Below are 20,467 nucleotides of genomic sequence, written 5' to 3'. Positions count from 1 at the left end.
CTCTTCAGGTAGGAGTTCCGGGCCGGCTAATGTACGTAAGGCTTTGAGTACTTCTGACGGAGTCTTGTCGCCCAAATCTTCGTATGCGAAAATTTTTTGTAGTCGCACATCTGGTGACAACGTATAATGCTGTATGAGAGCTTCCTTTAGCACAAAGTAATTTTGTTGCGACAAGGTTTCTTCTACTTGCTCTATCACTTCTAAATTTAGATGTGAAACCACTATATTAAATTTGTCAATGTTGTTAGACACCCCACTCTGCCGAAATATGCATTCAGCCTGCGTAAACCAAAGCTGGGGGCGCGTCAGCCAAACCGCGGAAAGCTTAACATTTCCGTGTCGCGCGTAGGTACTCCCATCTTTTGCGTTAACATCTGTCGTTCCGTTTTGTGGCGAATCAAAGGGCGTGGACCGCGATCCTTGGTCGAACAGACTGTAGCCTTCAATCTTGATTCCACTGCCCCATGCTTTTGTCTCTGAATTCATTATTCTCGTCGGTATATATATTTTCTTTATGCTTCTGCTACGATTTTTCTGGGTCACCACTATGGGAGCCTTTATATTTTATGAAGTAACAGCTTTTTCGTGAGATGAGAAAACATTTTATTTCCCAAGCACAGATCAAAAACTCACAAGAATAAACAACTCGTAACCAAGCCGACTACGGCAAAGATAAATATCTATCAGCTGCAGCTTTCACCCGCTGTTTTTGGCGCAGTGGATAAATGACATCCCCACAACGTCATTGGTCAAAGCCGACGGGTTGTATCCCCTGCTTCACTAGACCCTTACATTTTCATAAACAGTAATTACTGACAAAATTCATCAAGACATGTATTTACAAAAAACGGTTATGAACTCGAGAAATCAAGTAGCTGAAATATACGTGAGGTAACGATTCAAATGTTTCTGAGCACTATGGGATTTAATATCTGAGGTCATCAGTCCCTTGGAACTTAGAACTACTCAAATCTAACCAACATAAGGACGTCACACACATCGATGCCCGAGGCAGGATTCGAACCTGCAACCGTAGCGGTCGTGCGGTTCCAAACTGAAGTCACACCCTCGGGGAGTCCATCCATCCGTGGCTGCAGAGGCGTAGCATCACCTGTATCGCGACGCTCCTTCCGGCCAACTTTCGCGCCATTGTTACCCAAACAAGGGAAACACCTATCACCCTCCTATCTCCTTTACACCAGTCTATTTCTCGATCTTGGTAGATACACAGAAGTGGAAACGTCATACTCCTTGCCATCCCACTTCTTCCTTCTTCCTCCCCACTCTCCTCTCCTTCGCCCCCCCCCCCCCACCTTCCCCGTTAGCAGTCAGAGATCGAAACCTGTACAGTTGGTAAGGACTGGCGTGTCGTGAAAGGTTCGAGTAAGATCAATGTGGGCAACTGTGTTACGAGTAGGATGCTGCAACTTTTACTTGCTGCTGGCCCTGGTAACGGGCATAAATCTCCTTTTCGTTTTCCCTTCCTGGATGTAAGAAATGGTTTGCGTAAAATTACGCACTCATGCTCCATTTTTATCTCCTACAGCTTCCTCAAATGGTGATGATATCTTCCGGTTCAGCTATCTAGTATGCCAAGAACTTCATGCACTCGTGTGCCTTCGAAATGTACGCCGCTTCTGCGTAAGGTACCACAGTATCCCAGTAATTATTGTGACATTATTACTCAGCGTCTTCCCTATCGTTATGTCAGGTCCATAGAACAATAAGAAATTTGTCATGTTCTGCAGTTTACTTGTTGGTGTTGAACGCTTGTCCATAATTGATGCCGTTCGTAATTAATGACCAAGATGTTTTATTAATTCGAACTTGAATATACACTCCTGGAAATGGAAAAAAGAACACATTGACACCGGTGTGTCAGACCCACCATACTTGCTCCGGACACTGCGAGAGGGCTGTACAAGCAATGATCACACGCACGGCACAGCGGACACACCAGGAACCGCGGTGTTGGCCGTCGAATGGCGCTAGCTGTGCAGCATTTGTGCACCGCCGCCGTCAGTGTCAGCCAGTTTGCCGTGGCATACGGAGCTCCATCGCAGTCTTTAACACTGGTAGCATGCCGCGACAGCGTGGACGTGAACCGTATGTGCAGTTGACGGACTTTGAGCGAGGGCGTATAGTGGGCATGCGGGAGGCCGGGTGGACGTACCGCCGAATTGCTCAACACGTGGGGCGTGAGGTCTCCACAGTACATCGATGTTGTCGCCAGTGGTCGGCGGAAGGTGCATGTGCCCGTCGACCTGGGACCGGACCGCAGCGACGCACAGATGCACGCCAAGACCGTAGGATCCTACGCAGTGCCGTAGGGGACCGCACCGCCACTTCCCAGCAAATTAGGGACACTGTTGCTCCTGGGGTATTGGCGAGGACCATTCGCAACCGTCTCCATGAAGCTGGGCTACGGTCCCGCACACCGTTAGGCCGTCTTCCGCTCACGCCCCAACATCGTGCAGCCCGCCTCCAGTGGTGTCGCGACAGGCGTGAATGGAGGGACGAATGGAGACGTGTCGTCTTCAGCGATGAGAGTCGCTTCTGCCTTGGTGCCAATGATGGTCGTATGCGTGTTTGGCGCCGTGCAGGTGAGCGCCACAATCAGGACTGCATACGACCGAGGCACACAGGGCCAACACCCGGCATCATGGTGTGGGGAGCGATCTCCTACACTGGCCGTACACCACTGGTGATCGTCGAGGGGACACTGAATAGTGCACGGTACATCCAAACCGTCATCGAACCCATCGTTCTACCATTCCTAGACCGGCAAGGGAACTTGCTGTTCCAACAGGACAATGCACGTCCGCATGTATCCCGTGCCACCCATCGTGCTCTAGAAGGTGTAAGTCAACTACCCTGGCCAGCAAGATCTCCGGATCTGTCCCCCATTGAGCATGTTTGGGACTGGATGAAGCGTCGTCTCACGCGGTCTGCACGTCCAGCACGAACACTGGTCCAACTGAGGCGCCAGGTGGAAATGGCATGGCAAGCCGTTCCACAGGACTACATCCAGCATCTCTACGATCGTCTCCATGGGAGAATAGCAGCCTGCATTGCTGCGAAAGGTGGATATACACTGTACTAGTGCCGACATTGTGCATGCTCTGTTGCCTGTGTCTATGTGCCTGTGGTTCTGTCAGTGTGATCACGTGATGTATCTGACCCCAGGAATGTGTCAATAAAGTTTCCCCTTCCTGGGACAATGAATTCAGGGTGTTCTTATTTCAATTTCCAGGAGTGTAGTACCTTAGTCCGTGACTAAAGTCTCCGCAACAGAATACTCTGATGACAGCAGTCGGCCTGACGTATGCGTGGTACACAGTTCCTCACATACTGCTACACGTCCTGTTTGTGTGTCCACCACCAGTAGTGTTGGGCTATACGTCACCTTGTTGTTGTACAGACTCAGCGTCCGGCCATCACAAAATTATGCGCTTCCTTTATACACTTCATTCCACGCGTGACTGGTACCACAATACAAGGTCCGAGTTTTGTTTCTTTACATACGACTTTTCACGCCCAGTGTACAGTGGTTGCGCTGCAAATAGCTGGCTGTCCACTTCAGCAGCTTGTGCCTTTTGCCATTCTGCAAAAGTGATACCCACACATCGTTCATACATACCTTCCTACTAAGACTACTGGAATATTCATGTGCCTTAACACGTCGATGAGTCACCTGAAAATGAAGTTGCAAGACGGGTGTTTAGTCTTTTCTTAACTATCGCTTCCTGACCAACTCTCAGGTAAATAATTTCTTACTTCCATAACTCTGGAAGCGTTGGAATTCTCGTCGTACTGCGAGTGTTTATGCCAAAGCGTGCTGTACAAATGTATTGGGAGAGGTTGCACGGTTGCGGGCTGGAATTACGGGTAGGTAACAGTTAAGAAACTTAGATATATTCTTCAACACAAATGAAATTTGAGGCAGTGTTTCAATTATGGGAGCCACTAATCCACAATGCTGCGTTGTCAATGGAAGTACCCTGTTGCGCACCCGAAAATATTTGAACTGAAAAAGTTTTAAAGAAACAGACAAGTTCGCTTATTGCATTTTAAAATGGAATGACAAGATGGAAGCAGATAAAGCTGCCTACCTTGCTTTTGTAGGAAACAAAGAAAAGGCTCGAATTTTAAATGCACTAGGGGGTAAACAACATGCAGAGGGAATTAAGTAGCCGTGAGAATTCTAGAGATTCCTTTCAGGAGCTCCATAGACCGTAGCACTCACCACCTTTTCGACAGCAACTCGTAGCATCGACGCCAGGCGCGCGTGGCATAAACTCTGACGTCCGTCTATAGCATATTCTCATGATGTGATGAAATTAAAAGCAAAGCTGAATTCTACAAGTCTAACTGAAAAGGTAATGGAGGTTAGCAAGCTGTTCGTAGCACGGCTGCACTCCGTCACGCCAACGTTCCCATTAACACAGGACGAATAAGCCATGAGAAACGAACGAGGATGGAATGAGGCATGACTGAGCAACGAATGAGATGGAGTACTCTGTCTTCATCCATTTTATAACCTTGCTAGTGTGCCTCCACACCTAAAAGCACCCCAGCACCTCTTTACTCACACGAAGTGTTGAAAGCTATTGACGTGGGGTTTCAAGTTGATTCCGTATTTCTAGTTTTCCAGAAGGCTTCTGACACTGTAGCTCACAAGCGGCTTGTAATCAAACTGCGTGCTTATGGAATACCGTCTCAGTTCTGTGACTGCATTCGTGATTTCCTGTCCGAGAGGTCGCAGTTTAGTAATAACTAAGTCATCGATTTCTGACGTTCCCCAACGTAGTGTTATAGGCCCTATACTGTTCCTCTTCTATACATGGAGATTCAAGAAGATATGCAAATATTTTAATATGTTATTCTACAAGTAAAACTAAAGAAAAAAGTTCATATAAACATAAAAATGGCTCTGAGCACTATGGGACTTAACATCTAAGGTCATCAGTCCCCTAGAACTTAGAACTACTTAAACCTAGCTAACCTAAGGACATCACACACATCCATGTCCGAGGCAGGATTCGAACCTGCGACCGTAGCAGTCCCGCGGTTCATATAAACATAGATCCGCAAATGTTTAAGGAGTTACGGCTAATCAAAGATTTTGCCTGAAAATTAGCAACTTCGATAATATGAAGCCATCGCAAAACTGTACGAGATTAAAGTAAAGCACGATTTCCATTTATTTTGTTGTCATTGATCTGGTGAATCTAATAAAACATATCCCAGACGTGTATCTGCATTAGTTTTCCAGAGTATCCATAGAAGCAAAGATTGTTATACAAGTAAATTTGTTTACTTTCCATTAACAATAAAGAAACGTTTATGTCATTGTTAGCAACCGTCAGTGACTTATTTTTCTTTTAATAACCTTGAAATGAGTTAGTTTTCTGCATTTTTCAGTGAAAGAGCATCATAACAACAGTGTATTTAAGGGAAACTACACAGTAACTGTAGTAGTTTGCAGATTATTTATGAAATAGGGATGCCTTTCAAATTCACGACGGAGGAAAACGCGGCTATGGCGTTTATTTATGGCAAATGTGATGGTAATGCTAAGGCTGCAGTTAACGAATATCGCGTACGTTATCCAACTGCGAGGATTCCGAATTCACGAACCATTAGCGGAGTCTTTCGAATGTTACGGCAGACAGGTTCTCTGCCTAGCGTTCATAATCAGTACGAGCTCTCGATACCTGAAGACGATGTTGAGGAGATTATGGATGCAGTTCAACATAGCCCTGGCAGCAGTACAAAAATTTTATTCTCTATAACTCCTGTTGAAAACTTTGTGCAATTGTGTGCAATTTAAAAAATAAATTGGGCCAAGTAGATAACAAATGAAAAATTTTACGAAATTATGTCTTTGCTTCTCTGGAGGTTCTGGAAACCAACTGCACATACACGTGCTTCACTTTAACGTCGTACAGTTTTGCGATGGCTTCATGTTAGCGAAGTTGCTAAATTTCAGGCAAAATCTTTTATTAGCCGTAACTTCGTAACTAAACATTTGCGGACGTATGTTTATATGATCTTATTTCTCTAGTTTTACTTGTAGAATAACATACTAAAATATTCGCATATCTTCGTGAGTCACCCTGTATAAACGATTTAGGAGAATTTGATCAGCCGCCTTTGGTTGCCTGCAGATCATGCAGTCGTTTATCGTCTGGTAAAGAAGATCAGAACAGATTTCAAAACGCTTTGGAAAAGATATCTGTGTGGTACGAAAATTCGAAATTGACCCTAAACAATGAAACGTGTGAGGTCATCCGAGTGAGTGCTAAAACAAATCTGTTAAAGTTCAGTTTCACGATAAATCAGTCAATTCTTAAGGTCGTAAATTCAACTAAATACCTAGGAATTACAATTACGAACAATTCAGAATGTTATTTTGACTCTGCAGCGGAGTATGAAACTTCCTGGCTGATTAAAATTGTATGCCGAACCGAGACTCGAACTAGGGACCTTTGCTTTTCGCGGGTAACTGCTCTACCATCTGAGCTACCCAAGCACGACTCACGCCCCGCCCTCACAGCTTTACTTCTGCCAGTACCTCGTCTCGTACCTTCCAAACTTTACAGAAGCTCTCCTGCGAACCTTGCAGAACTAGCACTCCTGAAAGAAAGGATATTGCGGAGACATGGCTTAGCCACAGCCTCGGGGATGTTTGCAGAATGAGATTTTCACTCTGCAGCGGAGTGTGCGCTGATATGAAACTTCCTGGAAGTTTAAAACTGTGTGCCGGAACGAGACTCGAACTCGGCACTTTTGCCATTCGCAGGAGATCTTCTGTATAGTTTGGAAGGTAGGAGACGAGGTACTGGCAGAAGTAAAACTGTGAGGACGGGGCGTCAGTCATGCTTGAATAGCTCAGTTGGTAGAGCACTTGCCCGCAAAAGGGAAAGGTCCCGAGTTCGAGTCTCGGTCCGGCACACAGTTTTAATCTGCCAAGAAGTTTCATATCAGCGCAAACTCCGCTGCAGAGTGAAAATCCCATTCTGGAAAATGGCGGCGTTAGGGTCGAGTGTGAGCAGACCCAACTAACTCGGCAGAAGGTAGAAGACGAGGTACTGGCAGAAGTACAGCTGTGAGGACGGGGCGTGAGCCGTGTTTGGGTAGCAAAGCACTTGCCCGCGAAAGGCAACCGCCCCGATTTCGAGTCTCGGTCCGGCACACAGTTTTAATGTGCCAGGAAGTTTAACGAACAATTCAAGTTGGAAAGAACACACAGAAAACATGGGTCACGCGGACCAAAGACTGCCTTTTATTGGCAGAACACTTAGAAGATACCACAGATCTGCTAAAGAGAGGCCTGCCGCTGTGGCCGAGCGGATCTAGGCGCTTCAGTCCGGAACCGCGCTGCTGCTGCGGTCGCAGGTTCTAATCCTGCCTCGGGCATGGATGTGTGTGATGTCATTACGTTAGTTGACCCCAGGTGTAGGGGTCTGATGACCTCAGATGTTAAGTCCCATATTGCTTAGAGCCATTTGAACCATTTTTTGCTAAAGAGAGTGCCCACACTACGCTCGTCTGTTCTCTTTTGGAGTATTGCTGGGCGGTGTGGGATCCTTACCAAACAGGATTAACGGAGAACATCGAGAAAGTTCAAAGAAGAGCAGTACGTTTCTTACTATCAAGACATAGGAGAGAGAGTGTCATGGACATGATACAGGATTTGGGATAGACATCGTTAAAAGAAAGACGGTTCTCCTTGCGGTAGGATATTCTCTTGAATTTTCAATCACCAACTTTCTTCTCTGAATGCGAAAATTTTTACTGACGCCGACCTACGTAGGGAGAAACGATCATGATAATAAAATATGGGAAATCGTAGTTTGCCGCAAAGACATAGGTGTTCGTTTTTCCACGCGGTTTTTCGAAAATGGAATAACAGAATTATTGTGAAGGTGGTTCGATGATCCTCTGGCAGGCACTTAAGTGTGATTTGCAGAATATCCATAAAGATTTAAATGTAGAACCTCGCAGCCATACATGACCAGATGTTACGTCCCATTCACTTCCTGACTTAATACACAGCCTACTACACAATTGCTCACATCACATGACTCAACAGACTCTTTTTCATAAATGGGGAAAGGTGGTACCGGACCAGTTGCCATCAACTACTTCAATCGATTGTACTCGTCTTTACACCCGTAAGGCAGAACGTTTCCCTAACCTACCAAAAAGCGTGCGAGAGAAACGAATGCAGCCACGTCCAGTTTCCTGACAGAAAGAAATTGAGATTGTCCATAAAATTATGTGTCGATTGACACTGGTCGTGGGTTGATACGATCATTATTTCAAAATTTGATTGAATTAATTGGTAGATAAATGCTATCAAACGGATTTCCCCGGCAGTTGGGGACAACCGAAGGCTTACCTGACCAAGGCATTGTCGTCTCTTGGGGGCGGAGTATTTTTCCGAACCCCGAAATAATTAATTCTAAACTTTGGAAGACGGTGAAAATCCCCGACGGCTGCGCAAACCGTTATTCTAAAATTTGTGCCACAGCTGTTTCGCAAAGGAGGGACAATAGAGCGTGTGAAGATTCTCACCCTTCTCAGAATTGTCGCCACTCCAGTAACCTCTGAGCTATTAGGCCTTGCTTCGGTGTTGGGAAGATAACTGCCACCTTAGTTAGGTTGACCAATGGGCGCACTTTCTGCTGTCGTATGCATACTGTGGTGTAGCGTCCGCGATAACAAAGTGGTTACTTTGGTGCTTATCATCTCAAACAGTTGCAGGCTTATTAGGCTGGTGCATAAGGTCGCAGCGTTTGTTTGTTTTTTTTGTTTTTTTTTCATGTTGGTATTTCGGTCGCTATTGACTGGAGTTTTTTGTTCGTACTTCACTGTTCCTATTTGAGTTTACACAGTGTCATTTTCTCTTTCGGAGATAGTGGATGGTGCTGTGGACGCTAGAAAACGGAGAGCCAAACGGAAAAATCGGAACATTTCCGACATAGTCTTCTGTTGTAAACTTATCTGTTCGTCGCTGACATAGAAGACTGCAAACCTTCTTTCCTTCCCGTCTGGACAAGCTGTGCAGTGACTGGAGAACATGTAAAGGTTACTGGGACAGGGTAAATGCTAGCTACAATGAAGACGATAATTCGATCGTAATATTGGCATTTTAATTTGATATTCGCCACAACTGACAAAATTTACAAAAAAAAAAAAAAAAAAAAAAAAAGTTAATCTCTTTGTCCACCCACACACTCCTGAGAATGGCACATTAACAATTTGCAATTATGCACCCCTATTACCGGCAGCTGCGTTGATAAATACTCGGCACCTCGAAAGGATAACTTCTAGATGGAGAATATTAGGTAAGTTGTTGGAAATGGTTAGGCGTTGGTGAAAATCTGGCTTCTGAGCACACAAAGAGCTCTAACCGCAGAACTCTGCACGGAACACGCGTTGGTGCAGTGCTGCGATACAGACCGTATATCTCCCTTCGAAGACGATGGTCAAGACGCCGTCTCCAAGTTGGTACCGCTCGATGGCTGAAGGAGAAGTCCCTCCACAATTCTCTCGCCTCCCACGCGTACGAAGACGCGGCGGAAGAATACTCTGTTTCGGCCAATTTCGAACGCTCTATTATCGCCGAAATCCCTCCAACGACATTTCTGAGATCTACCCAATGATCGAGTAGGTCATAACGCCCCTAGGCAAACGAAATTCCCGTCTTCGCCACGTGTTGCGCAGCACAGGTGGTTTGGATGCCGGGCTACCCCTAAAACCGCCGTATTGTCCCGCGTTTCCTGTGACCGCTACCTGCCGCCCACGGCGGCCCGGCGAGCTACGGCCATCTGCAGACTTTACATTGCACAATTCTCAACTTCTGACGCTTTTCACCAACTCTTTAAGGTAGTGGCTCAATCATGCAGACATGCAGGGAATACTGCTCGAGAGTGCCTCATATTTATCATAATTGAATAGAGTCATGATCTGATGCCCTGGCCAGTCCCTTTATTATTAATACTAATGTTGGTAGGCTAACGTGTAATTGCCCACGTCCTGGCACCTTACACTGTTTGAGTTTGATGTAGCAGTGACAGAAGCGGAGGCAGCCAGAAGCATTTGCGTTGTGCATGGGGACAGTGCCCATGGATAGAGCACGGAAATGAAACGGTTTTGTCGTTTTAAAGAGGATCTTTTTGACGTTAGTGACTCTCGAGATTTCACGAAGTTCGTTTAAACGCATTAATGCACAATGATCAACTCGAGAACTGGCAAATGCGATGAGCTGCGACCATTTCGCCATCGTCGGACGTTTGGATGCAACTCGTAAGGTTCAAAAATCGGGTGGCTGGATATCGTAAGCTCTAAGCCAAAATCACAGAAATCAGCTGGTGGCCTAATGTGCATCTCTGCTTGCTCGTCATTAGCTGACTCGTGGACGACACCCACCATTCCTACCTCGCATCGTTACTGATGACGAGAAGTGGTGTCTTTACGCTGACAGAAGGAAAATAAAGGAATGGCCGAGACCAAAGAAAGCAGTAACTCCCGATACAGAGACGTGCGCGTATTCACCAAAGATAACGTTATGCATCCGGAGGAACAGCGACGGTGTGGCGTACTACGAATTGCTTCCCCGACGCCTAACCATCACTGCTGACATTTGCTGTCCAGCAGACGAAGTCCAAAAACAACGACCAGGAAGACTGTGTGGAGTTATGTTGCTCCACGATGACTGCTAGACTGACAAGAAAAAATATACAGGAGGCCGGTTGAGAAATCATTCCACACACACATTATTTGCCTGATCTCGCAGCCTCAGATTTTCTCCTTTTCTGCTTTCTATCGAAGAACCTTCAAAGAACTTCCTATCCAGATGAAAACGTGCTCCTAACACGGCTAACCATTTGTAACATGCACGGCAGTACGAATGGGTGGGTACGTTATACTGACTTCTCGTCTCATGACCGCGCGCCCTGTCCACATTAGGTACCTGATAATCACGCGGCGGTCGTAATGTTCTGCTCCACAGCTGGCTGTTGGCTTGCCTGGAATTATCTATCGGAAAAATGCGAGCGGGTTTAGGGGTGCCACTCAAAGTTTAAAAACAACACTGTCCTACGTCTGGTATGGACGTCTATATTCTGAGACTATAAGGAAACCACAGGTTGCACTATTTACACTCTAAATCGCAACTGCCTAGTGATTACCGACCAATTAGCATACTGCCTGCTGTTTGCAAAGCACTCGAATATATTGTTCATGACCAAATCACTGAACACTTGCTGAATTCAGCCTATATGACAAATTTCAATCCGGTTTCCGTAAACATCACAGCACAAACACTGCTCTAATTAAAGTAACAGATGACCTGAAATGTGCCATCGACAATCGAATGGCAACAATATTGACGCTACTGGACTTCAGCAAAGCTTTTGACACTGTTAACTTTGACATATTGCTCAGAAAAATGCAACAGCTTAATTTCTCTGATAGTGCAATGAGATGGTTTGAAAGCTACTTAAAAGACAGACAGCAATGTGTTGTCTGCGTAAATGAAAAGTCTTCCTGGAAACATGTTTCCTCGGGAGTGCCACAACGATCAGTCTTAGGACCACTTTTGTTTTCTTTATATGTCAACGATATTTCGTCGGTTCTGTCCTCCTGTAAATATCATTTCTATGCCGACGACCTCCAGCTCTAACTAAGCGTCAGACCTGAAGACGTAAACACTGCAATCGCTCAGATGAATGATGATCTGTCTTCGGTAGTGACATGGGCGAAAAGCCTGGGGCTTAAACTAAATGCAAAAAAGACGCAAGTAATCTTAATAGCCCATCAGAAATTAATAAGTTCAGATATCCGCGAACGGCTACCTCCTATTCTGCTCGACGGTACTCCAATACCATATCAGAAAACAGTGAAGAACTTGGGTGTAACTTTGGATGAGCATCTCAACTGGGCGGAGAATACAGTCGCAGTGTGCCGAAAGACGTCTGCTTGTCTCTATGCTCTCAAAAAGTTTCGGAACATATTCCCACAGGACTTGAAACGCCAGCTCGTGCAAGCACTCGTTCTACCGAACCTCCACTATTGTGATGTGATTCAACAAGGCACGAGTAGTGAACACAAAAGACGGCTAGAGCTAACCATGAATGCCTGTGTGCGTTACACCTGCAACATTCGCCGATATGATCATGTTAGTGCTTCATACTCCCAGGCTAGGGTGGCTGCGGCCGGACAAATTGCGTGACTACCACACTCTATGTCTACTTCACCGACTCCTCGTCGCGCAAGCACCCCAGTACCTTGCTCCAGAGACTAAAAACCTGTCATGCCATCATAATCGAAACACGAGCTCACTCTTATTTGGTGCCGGCCGGTGTGGCCGTGCGGTTAAAGGCGCTTCAGTCTGGAACCGCGTGACCGCTACGGTCGCAGGTTCGAATCCTGCCTCGGGCATGGATGTGTGTGATGTCCTTAGGTTAGTTAGGTTTAATTAGTTCTAAGTTCTAGGCGACTGATGACCTCAGCAGTTAAGTCGCATAGTGCTCAGAGCCATTTTCACTCTTATTTGGTATCCTAACTGTGCCCACTCACAAAACAAAAACTTTTGCAAACTCCTTCTCAGTTGCCGCTGTCCGCCTTTGGAACAAACTGCCCCTTACCTTGCGCAAAATTCTATCTCCTGCTGCTTTTAAGAAGAAGTTGGAGCATTTCCTACTATCATCCTCATAAAGTTCTCCACAAAATTAATGTACCCGCCAATCCTCTCATCTGTCAAATAGCAAAGCTAGCGTCTCCTATCTTGCTCCTGAGATGCCTTCCCCTTCATATATCTCTATTAGCCAGGCAATCTTCTTTTCCTTTATATTTGCTTAATTATGTTTCATCATGTCTATTCTTCTCCTCCCTTTACCATGAGTCTCCCTCATACTCCCTGCTGCCGGCACTCCTATCTAAAATCTGTCTCTTCAATAATGTCTAATTATAACAGTACTTGTGACCTAAGAATATAAACTCTATATGTATGTATTTTTCCAGGCGTACCTTTCAAATTGTTTATTTCACTTTTTGTACTAGATGTAGTTTAACATGCCTACTAAAACGTATGAATGTAAAATAAGTAGAATGCCTGGTTAGATGTAAGAGAGGGCCTGATGGCCCTAATCTTGCCAGGTTAAATAAATAAATAAATAAATAAAATAAATGTTTATCCCAATTAACAATATTGATAATTAACAGCCCAAAATATAACTCAGACGAACGTACTTGTAACCGACACGATGCGGAAGCCGAACGAAAGTTTCTTACGCTCGTCACACATACACATATATGGTAATAGTCTTCCTTGTCACTACTAATGCTATAACACTGTTCGTAAAGTTAATTTTTCATTTCTCAGTTCTCACTTGTACGAGCGTGCGCGTAACTGTCGCGGCGCGGCTGATTGTTGATGATGCGGAAACGCGATGATCGAACGCACGTTCTCACGCTCGCTATAAATCACTGGCACTTGACTGCACTCTTTTGTGGTAAATAGTATTACTGATTCACATTTGTTCATTCATGGAGACCGAACCCTGCGCGAATGATCGATGCTACGAGAGGGTGCATAAATACGTTAGTAACGCCACTGCTCATTTTCAATTACTTTTTGACGCACTTTCCTCTGAAACATTTCCATATGTCATCACTTTACTATAATAACACTTGTAGCAACACTTCAACCTGAGTACTAACAATGCTTCAACATGCAGAGCTACACACTACACAACATAACAGTTTCGTGTCCCGTGCTCGACTTACTACAGACGCGGCTGCCCGCAAAGATACACCACAACTAAGCCAGCGATATGACAATACGCTTACACGATCGCCTCGAAACCTCGTTATTTCTACAGACGCGTAATCGTAAAGTTACCCCCGCGTCCGCAAACTGTTGTAAATAGCGCATAAGAATATATTATTGATGACTGAAGTATCTGTTGTGTTTACGAAACTAATGATAAAACGCTACGAAGTTACTTAGCTACGCAATAGGTTGCTGCACGTCGTTTTTCTCACTAGCGCAGGTGTTCCCGCCGTTTTCATGTCTGTGCATATGCTTCTTGCGCTTGGTAGCAACTATGGAATGCACAGTTCGCGTTGGTGCAACTTTGATCAGTAGTACAGTTAGAAGTATTTCGACTGTGATTTCATAGTGATACTACTGTTAGCATCCCACGTGGTACGCATGAAACACAAAGCATGCCTCCGCTATAAATAATTTGTGCTGCGCCTATCTGGCCCTCAGCCATTTTAGTTATTTTGGCTACTTATATTTTTTAACATAACTCTCAATGCACTCTCTCTCTCTCTCTGTCCCTCTCCCTCTAAACAGCAGGAGGACTTACTCAAACAATCATTTACGTTTAATAACTTGCTTTTCTTCTTGACCTACCAGCAAGACATTTTTATGCCAGGTTTGACTTAAATAGGATTGGAGTAACCGTTTTTTTATTCTAACGGGCTAACTACGATTTCTTTGTGTTTTTGGAACAATGTATTTATATTTTTACCTGATCTGCATCACTTCTCGTCTTCTGACTTCCCCTCTTGCCTCCTATAAATGCTCTTTTTAGACATCAGAAAACCCCGATATACGAAATGTGAGTCCCTTGTCGGCCACAGTCAAGACAGCAGCAATATAGGAGGTGAGGCCACGTGCTCTAGCTAACTGTGAAACAGCTGCCAGACAGCTTCAATAATTCATCAATCTAATCGCTATGTTCAGTTAGCAAAAAACAACAGCAACTATGCACTCCAGTGACCAGTTAAACTTCACTCCTTTCTTAATGAATAGTTGTGCTATTTCCGAAAATGTTGGTGCAAACCTTTGGTAATAATTCGCCAAGCCCATGGAGTGTGAGTTTGTACGATGTACGTCTGTCATTTAAATATGTAACTGCTGTCGCAGTACAATTGAACAACGTTCCACACTTACAGTGATGTAAATAACGCTACCGAATTACGGAAAGTTTATGATTTTTTTCTGACTTTGAAAATACTTTGATTGTGACAGTATGCCAGCTAGGTCAGGTACTATGGACTATAACGCGCCTACTTTCTTCCAAATAAAAACAACTACAAACAACTTATTAATTTTTAATTCTGCATGCTTTCCCGGCGATCTGTTGACATCTTGGATATTCGGGAATCCAGCCGGATACTCGCGTCGTTCTCGCAAGATATTTCAACAGAGTGCCTCGCTGTCTTCTTCAGGTGCTACCTGAGACTGGTCCTTGGGTCGATGGAGTCCAGTATTTATGCCTGGAAGGAGCTGGGCGTTCCGTCTTCGGTCCGCGCCGAGTCGAGTGTTCCATTTGTGGTCCGCGCCCGACAGACTCGGCTTCAATGGACCCCTCCAGTCGCGGATGTTCCGACTGCCGTCCGACCGCGCCCGTTTTGGCCGTCCCCAACGGTTGTGGACGTCATTTGAGGTGTGTCAGACCCGATCTGAGACGTTGGGTACTCTGTCTCATGACTGATACTATGATTTCCAATTCCGCTTCGTGCTGGGCGCTCCATAATCGGTCCTCGATGTGTCATGTGTTCCGTCTGCGGTCCGCGCCCGCCAGACGAGGCTATATTGGCCCTTTCTGGTCGCTGTTGAAATATCGTGCGAGAACGACGCGAGTATCCGGCTGGATTCCCGAATGTCCAAGATGTCAACAGACCGCCGGGAAAGCATGAAGAATTACATCAGAAGACTCTGTGGGGAGGAGATGTACCGCAACATCAAGAAGCTAGATAAGCTTCGACAAAGGAAAGGGAGGATGCTGAGTTCTCTCAGTTTCCTGCTGAGATGCCGAGAGGGGCAAGTAGCTCCAGTGGTCGCCAGGATCAAGCATCACGTTAACTCCAGAGCAGCAAACAGGATCAAACACAGAGCTAGTCTCGCTCTGGTTAGAGAGATAGTGCGCGACTTGCGCCACCGACTGGATGTGAAGTCCAGAGATTTGCTGTATCTTCACCTAACTATAGCAGCTTCCTTGACCGCTCAAGACTGGGACCAGGTTGACGAAGCCTCCTGGTCTCTAGCAGAATGCACAAGAAAGAAGTCAATGCGATGCCAACTAGCCAAGTTTGAGCGCCTCAACAACAAGGTGCAACAGAGTGGGGACACACACACACGGTGGTCAATCTTAGTGACAAGCAGCTTGATGAGACCACCTTAAAAGTACTAAGTAAGGGCCTCAATTTCGCAGTGACCCCTAGAAACGTGCCTGTCGCAGCCTTCGTCAGTGCAGTTGAGCAAGTGGCCAACACTCTACCTTCTAGTGTGTGGCCGAACAGATCCTAAGAGAGACCTGCAGGGCGCTCACCAAGACCAAGCCACCCAAATCCAACATTTCAGGTGATGAAAGGGTGGTCTGAGGCGACTCCGGGAGGATGACAGCATTGTGGTGATGCCCGCAGACAAGGGGAACTCTACAGTCATCCTAAAGAAAACAGAATATGGAAGAAAGGTGCAACACCTTCTGGAGGATCCTGCATACAGGTCAATAGCAAGCGACCCTACAGAGAAAGAGGACAAAAAGACCAGGGCTCTGTTGAAGGAGATGGGCCTGCCTGAACAAGTCATCAAGAAGCTGCATCCCAAAGCACCAGCACCACCTTGACTGTATGGACTCCCCAAGGTTCACAAGGATGGGGTTCCTCTGCGACCTATTGTCAGCAATATTGGCGCAGCAGCCTACGCTACTGCGAAATACCTGAAGAAGATGTTGACACCACATGTGGGTAAATGTGCACATCACATCCGGAACTCAGAGGATTTCCTGCAACGGCTGAGCCAGCAACACATCACAGACACAGACATCATGGTTAGGTTCGATGTGGTGTCTCTCTTAACACGGGTACCACTGAAGGAGTCACTTGAGCTTATTGGAGAGAAGTTAGGTGGGGCTCTCCTTGGCTTATTCAGGCATGTGCTGACCTTGACGTACTTCCTATATGGGGGTCCAGTTTACGAACAAACAGAAGGGGTGGCATTGTGCAGCTCTCTATCACCAGTGGTGGCCAACCTATTTATGGAAAGGTTTGAAGAGGAGGCACTTTCTTCAACCACATATCAACCCTAGTGCTTTTTTATGATGATACCTTTGTCATCTGGCCCCATGGTAGAGAGAAGTTAGATCAATTCCTGCTACATCTGAACTCTTGCCATCCTAATAGTCAGTTCACAATGGAAATGGAGAAGGGTGGACTACTTCCATTCTTGGATGTTCTAGTGAAGAGAAAGGCAGATGGCACATTTGGACACAGTGTGTACCGCAAACTGACTTATACCTACAAGCCAGCAGTTGCCACCATCCGGCACAGAAGAATGGAGTGCTCAAAACACTGGTCCACAGAGCACAAACTCTGTCAGATCCTGATAGTTTGACCACAGAAATAGAACACTTATGATCAGTGTTCAGCAGGAATGGGTACTCCTCTAGAGATATCCAGAAGGCAGTTCAATCTGCCAATCAGCCAAAGGATCCAGAAGAAGAACCAGAAGAGGCAAAGAAGATGGCATACCTGCCATACGCCGGACTTATCTCTGCCAAAATCAGCAGGATTCTTCAGAAATATGACACCAAGAGCATATTTTGCCCACCAACCAAAATTGGGGGCTATGCTGGGGAATGTAAAAGATGACCTGGGGCTACGCAAGCCAGGTATTTACAACATACCATGCCAGTGTGGGGTGTCATACATTGGCCAGACCACCAGAACTGTGGACATCAGGTGTAAAGAACACCAAAGACACACCAGACTCAGACAGACATTGTCTGGAACTTGGTCACTCAGTGGATTTCAATGACAACAAGATTGTGACACAGACCTCAAGACTTGGGGACAGTGTCATTAAAGAAGCCATTGAGATTAAGGTCACAGATGATCAAATCAACTGTGACTCGGGATACCAAACCAGCACTGCCTGGAATCCAGCAATTGAGCTAGTGAAAACTCAACGCACGACACTCTGGGATTCTACAAGAAATAGAAGCGGAGACCGAGAGAACAGCCGAGACAGAAGGTGTCGGACATTAGAGACCAGATTTGACACACCCCAGATCATGAACTCGATTTCAGAAGACGGCCAGGCCGGGCGCGGACGGCGGTCGGAACACCGGCGACTGGAGGGGTGCATTGAAGCCGAGTCTGGCGGGCGCGGACCACTGAGGGAACACTCGACTCGGCGCGGACCGAAGACGGAACGCCCAGCTCCTTCCAGGCACAAATACTGGACTCGATCGACCCAAAGACCAGTCTCAGGTAGCACCTGAAGAAGACAGCGAGGCACGCTGTTGAAATATCGTGCGAGAACGACGCGAACATCCGGCTGAATTCTCGAATATCCAAGATGTCAGCCTAATAATTTGTTTAATAAAATCAACTACACTAAATGGTCAATGGTACTAGGACAACTAGAAAGAAATTACTCATGGTAACAGAAATGACCAAAAAGCGGTCTGTGAGCAATGACCAGTAAATGTAAATGGAATCAAAAAATGGCATCAGCATAGCCTAGCAGTGGTAAACAGGGACTTTTAGCTAAAGCAGCCAGTACATGGATAGGACTTAGCATCTGGGCACCTGTCCCTCTACTGCCGGCTCGGTATGCACGACATATTACATTAACCACCATGATGGGCTTTCACTCAATCCGACGTTATTAATTCCTGTCCGAGTCTATCTGGGATACAACAGCGTGCATGTCCCATCTCTTTTGTCGTCAGGGAAACTGTAATGAGATATGTGTATTTAGTCATACTGGAGGACTACTAGATGATATAACTTGCTCCGAAGAAGAAAAAGAAGGGGTTCATTTGAGACACGATAGGTTCCCACCACGTTATCACCTGCAAGGCTGATGAACCGATCAGTTATCAGCTACACACAACTATTTCTGACCACGGACAACCTAATCACAGTCGTGCAGTATGCAATTTCTTCCAATGGGGCGGTGTCAAGGTAGAGATTCCATCTTCCGACGTCACACTGCCAGAAGCGATGAGTATTAGCTTCTCTATGTTCGGAGAACACTTCATGCTGAATGCTTGAAGCTGTTTTACAGCAGCACGACTTTCAGATCCACTTGAAAATAGTCTGGATGCAAAGACTGAATTCGGTCACAAACTTAAGTAATGTATATATAAATAGAAGGAAATGGAGCAGCTTTAAATTAATAGAACTGACCATCCACATTACTGTAGCTACTAAGAACATCATATTACGAGGGCTTGTCCAGAATAAAGTTTCAGACTGGCCATCTGTCTGAAACTACCTGGCAGATTAAAACTGTGTACCAGACCGAGACTCGAACTCGGGACCTTTGCCTTTCACAGGTAAGTGCACTACCAACTGAGCAGGAGAGCTTCTGTAAAGTTTGGAAGGTAGGAGACGAGGAACTGGCAGAAGTAAAGCTGTGAGGACGGAGCGTAAGTCGTGCTTGGGTAGCCCAGGTGGTAGAGCACTTGCCCGCAAAGGCAAAGGTCCCGAGTTCGAGTCTCGGTCCGGCACACAGTTTTAATCTGCCAGGAAGTTTCATATCAGCGCACATTCCGCTGCAGAGTGAAAATCTCGTTCTGGCTATCTGTCTGTCATACTATACCTCGACCTGCATCTAAAATCAGTGTACAAGCTTCCCAATTTTCTTTGTATGATGACGGTAAAATCGCATATTTAAGTTCAATTTTTATACAAATATAGATTAATGACAAGTTTTAACCAGACGTTACATTAAAGAATGTGTCATAAGTCCATTTAAAGGAGTCTGTGCATGTTGATACTTGTTAGTGGATATAATGTGCGCATTTCTGGTCGTTACTAGGTCGGTGTACCTGCTGACTATGTTCTCACCAGTGATAGCGGTGAGCCAACTGAGTGCGAACCCTTTCCTGGGGATAGTGGCTCAAGGGGCGGCCATTTTCGCTGCCTTCTACGTGGTGAACTACTTTGGAGCGAGGTTCGGTCGCCGTTGGCCCAGTGCAGCCAGTGCACTCTTGGCCGCAATGGCCTGTGTTCTCATCTTCTGCCTGTTCACTGGTGAGCTGTATCCATGTGTCTCTGCTGATTTAGCCTCTATCTTATCTAAAAATTGGATGAAAATCGTAAGAGATTACAGTTGGTTAGTGGTCTAACATTCAGACAGGACCGCCATGGTAACCAGCTGGGTCAACGATGAGGTGAGTAGAGGTGGAGAAAAGCCAACATACAACCATCTTGTGTAGAAACTGTGATGGAGTGATACTGACAGATTGGAGGTTGGTAAAACTGAGAGAGAAATGAACAGATTCCTTTGTTTGTAGACAATGTTCGCTTTTTTGTTGCTCTTAGACTGTGACAACAACTAATGCGACATGTTAGACACTGACAAAATTCAATTATAAATGGCCAAGTACTGTAACGTGTGGTGATGATTAATGTACGCTGTTACACA

General features: G+C 45.7%; 1 protein-coding gene across 1 annotated transcript in view; it reads left to right on the top strand.

Annotated features, from left to right (window-relative positions):
- The window catches only part of LOC126473672 (solute carrier family 22 member 1-like), a 165,459-nt gene that overhangs the window by 111,185 nt on the left and 33,807 nt on the right, over positions 1–20,467 (top strand). Inside the window, exon 6 of the mRNA XM_050100907.1 lies at positions 19,859–20,073. Within this exon, the coding sequence (XP_049956864.1) occupies positions 19,859–20,073 (215 nt within the window). The remainder of the gene's footprint in view (positions 1–19,858; positions 20,074–20,467) is intronic.

This window comes from Schistocerca serialis, chromosome 4 (assembly GCF_023864345.2).
Source record: "Schistocerca serialis cubense isolate TAMUIC-IGC-003099 chromosome 4, iqSchSeri2.2, whole genome shotgun sequence".
Lineage (NCBI taxonomy): Eukaryota > Metazoa > Arthropoda > Insecta > Orthoptera > Acrididae > Schistocerca > Schistocerca serialis.
The sequence above is the reverse complement of the archived record's forward strand: the minus strand, read 5'-3'. Positions and strand labels throughout refer to the sequence as shown.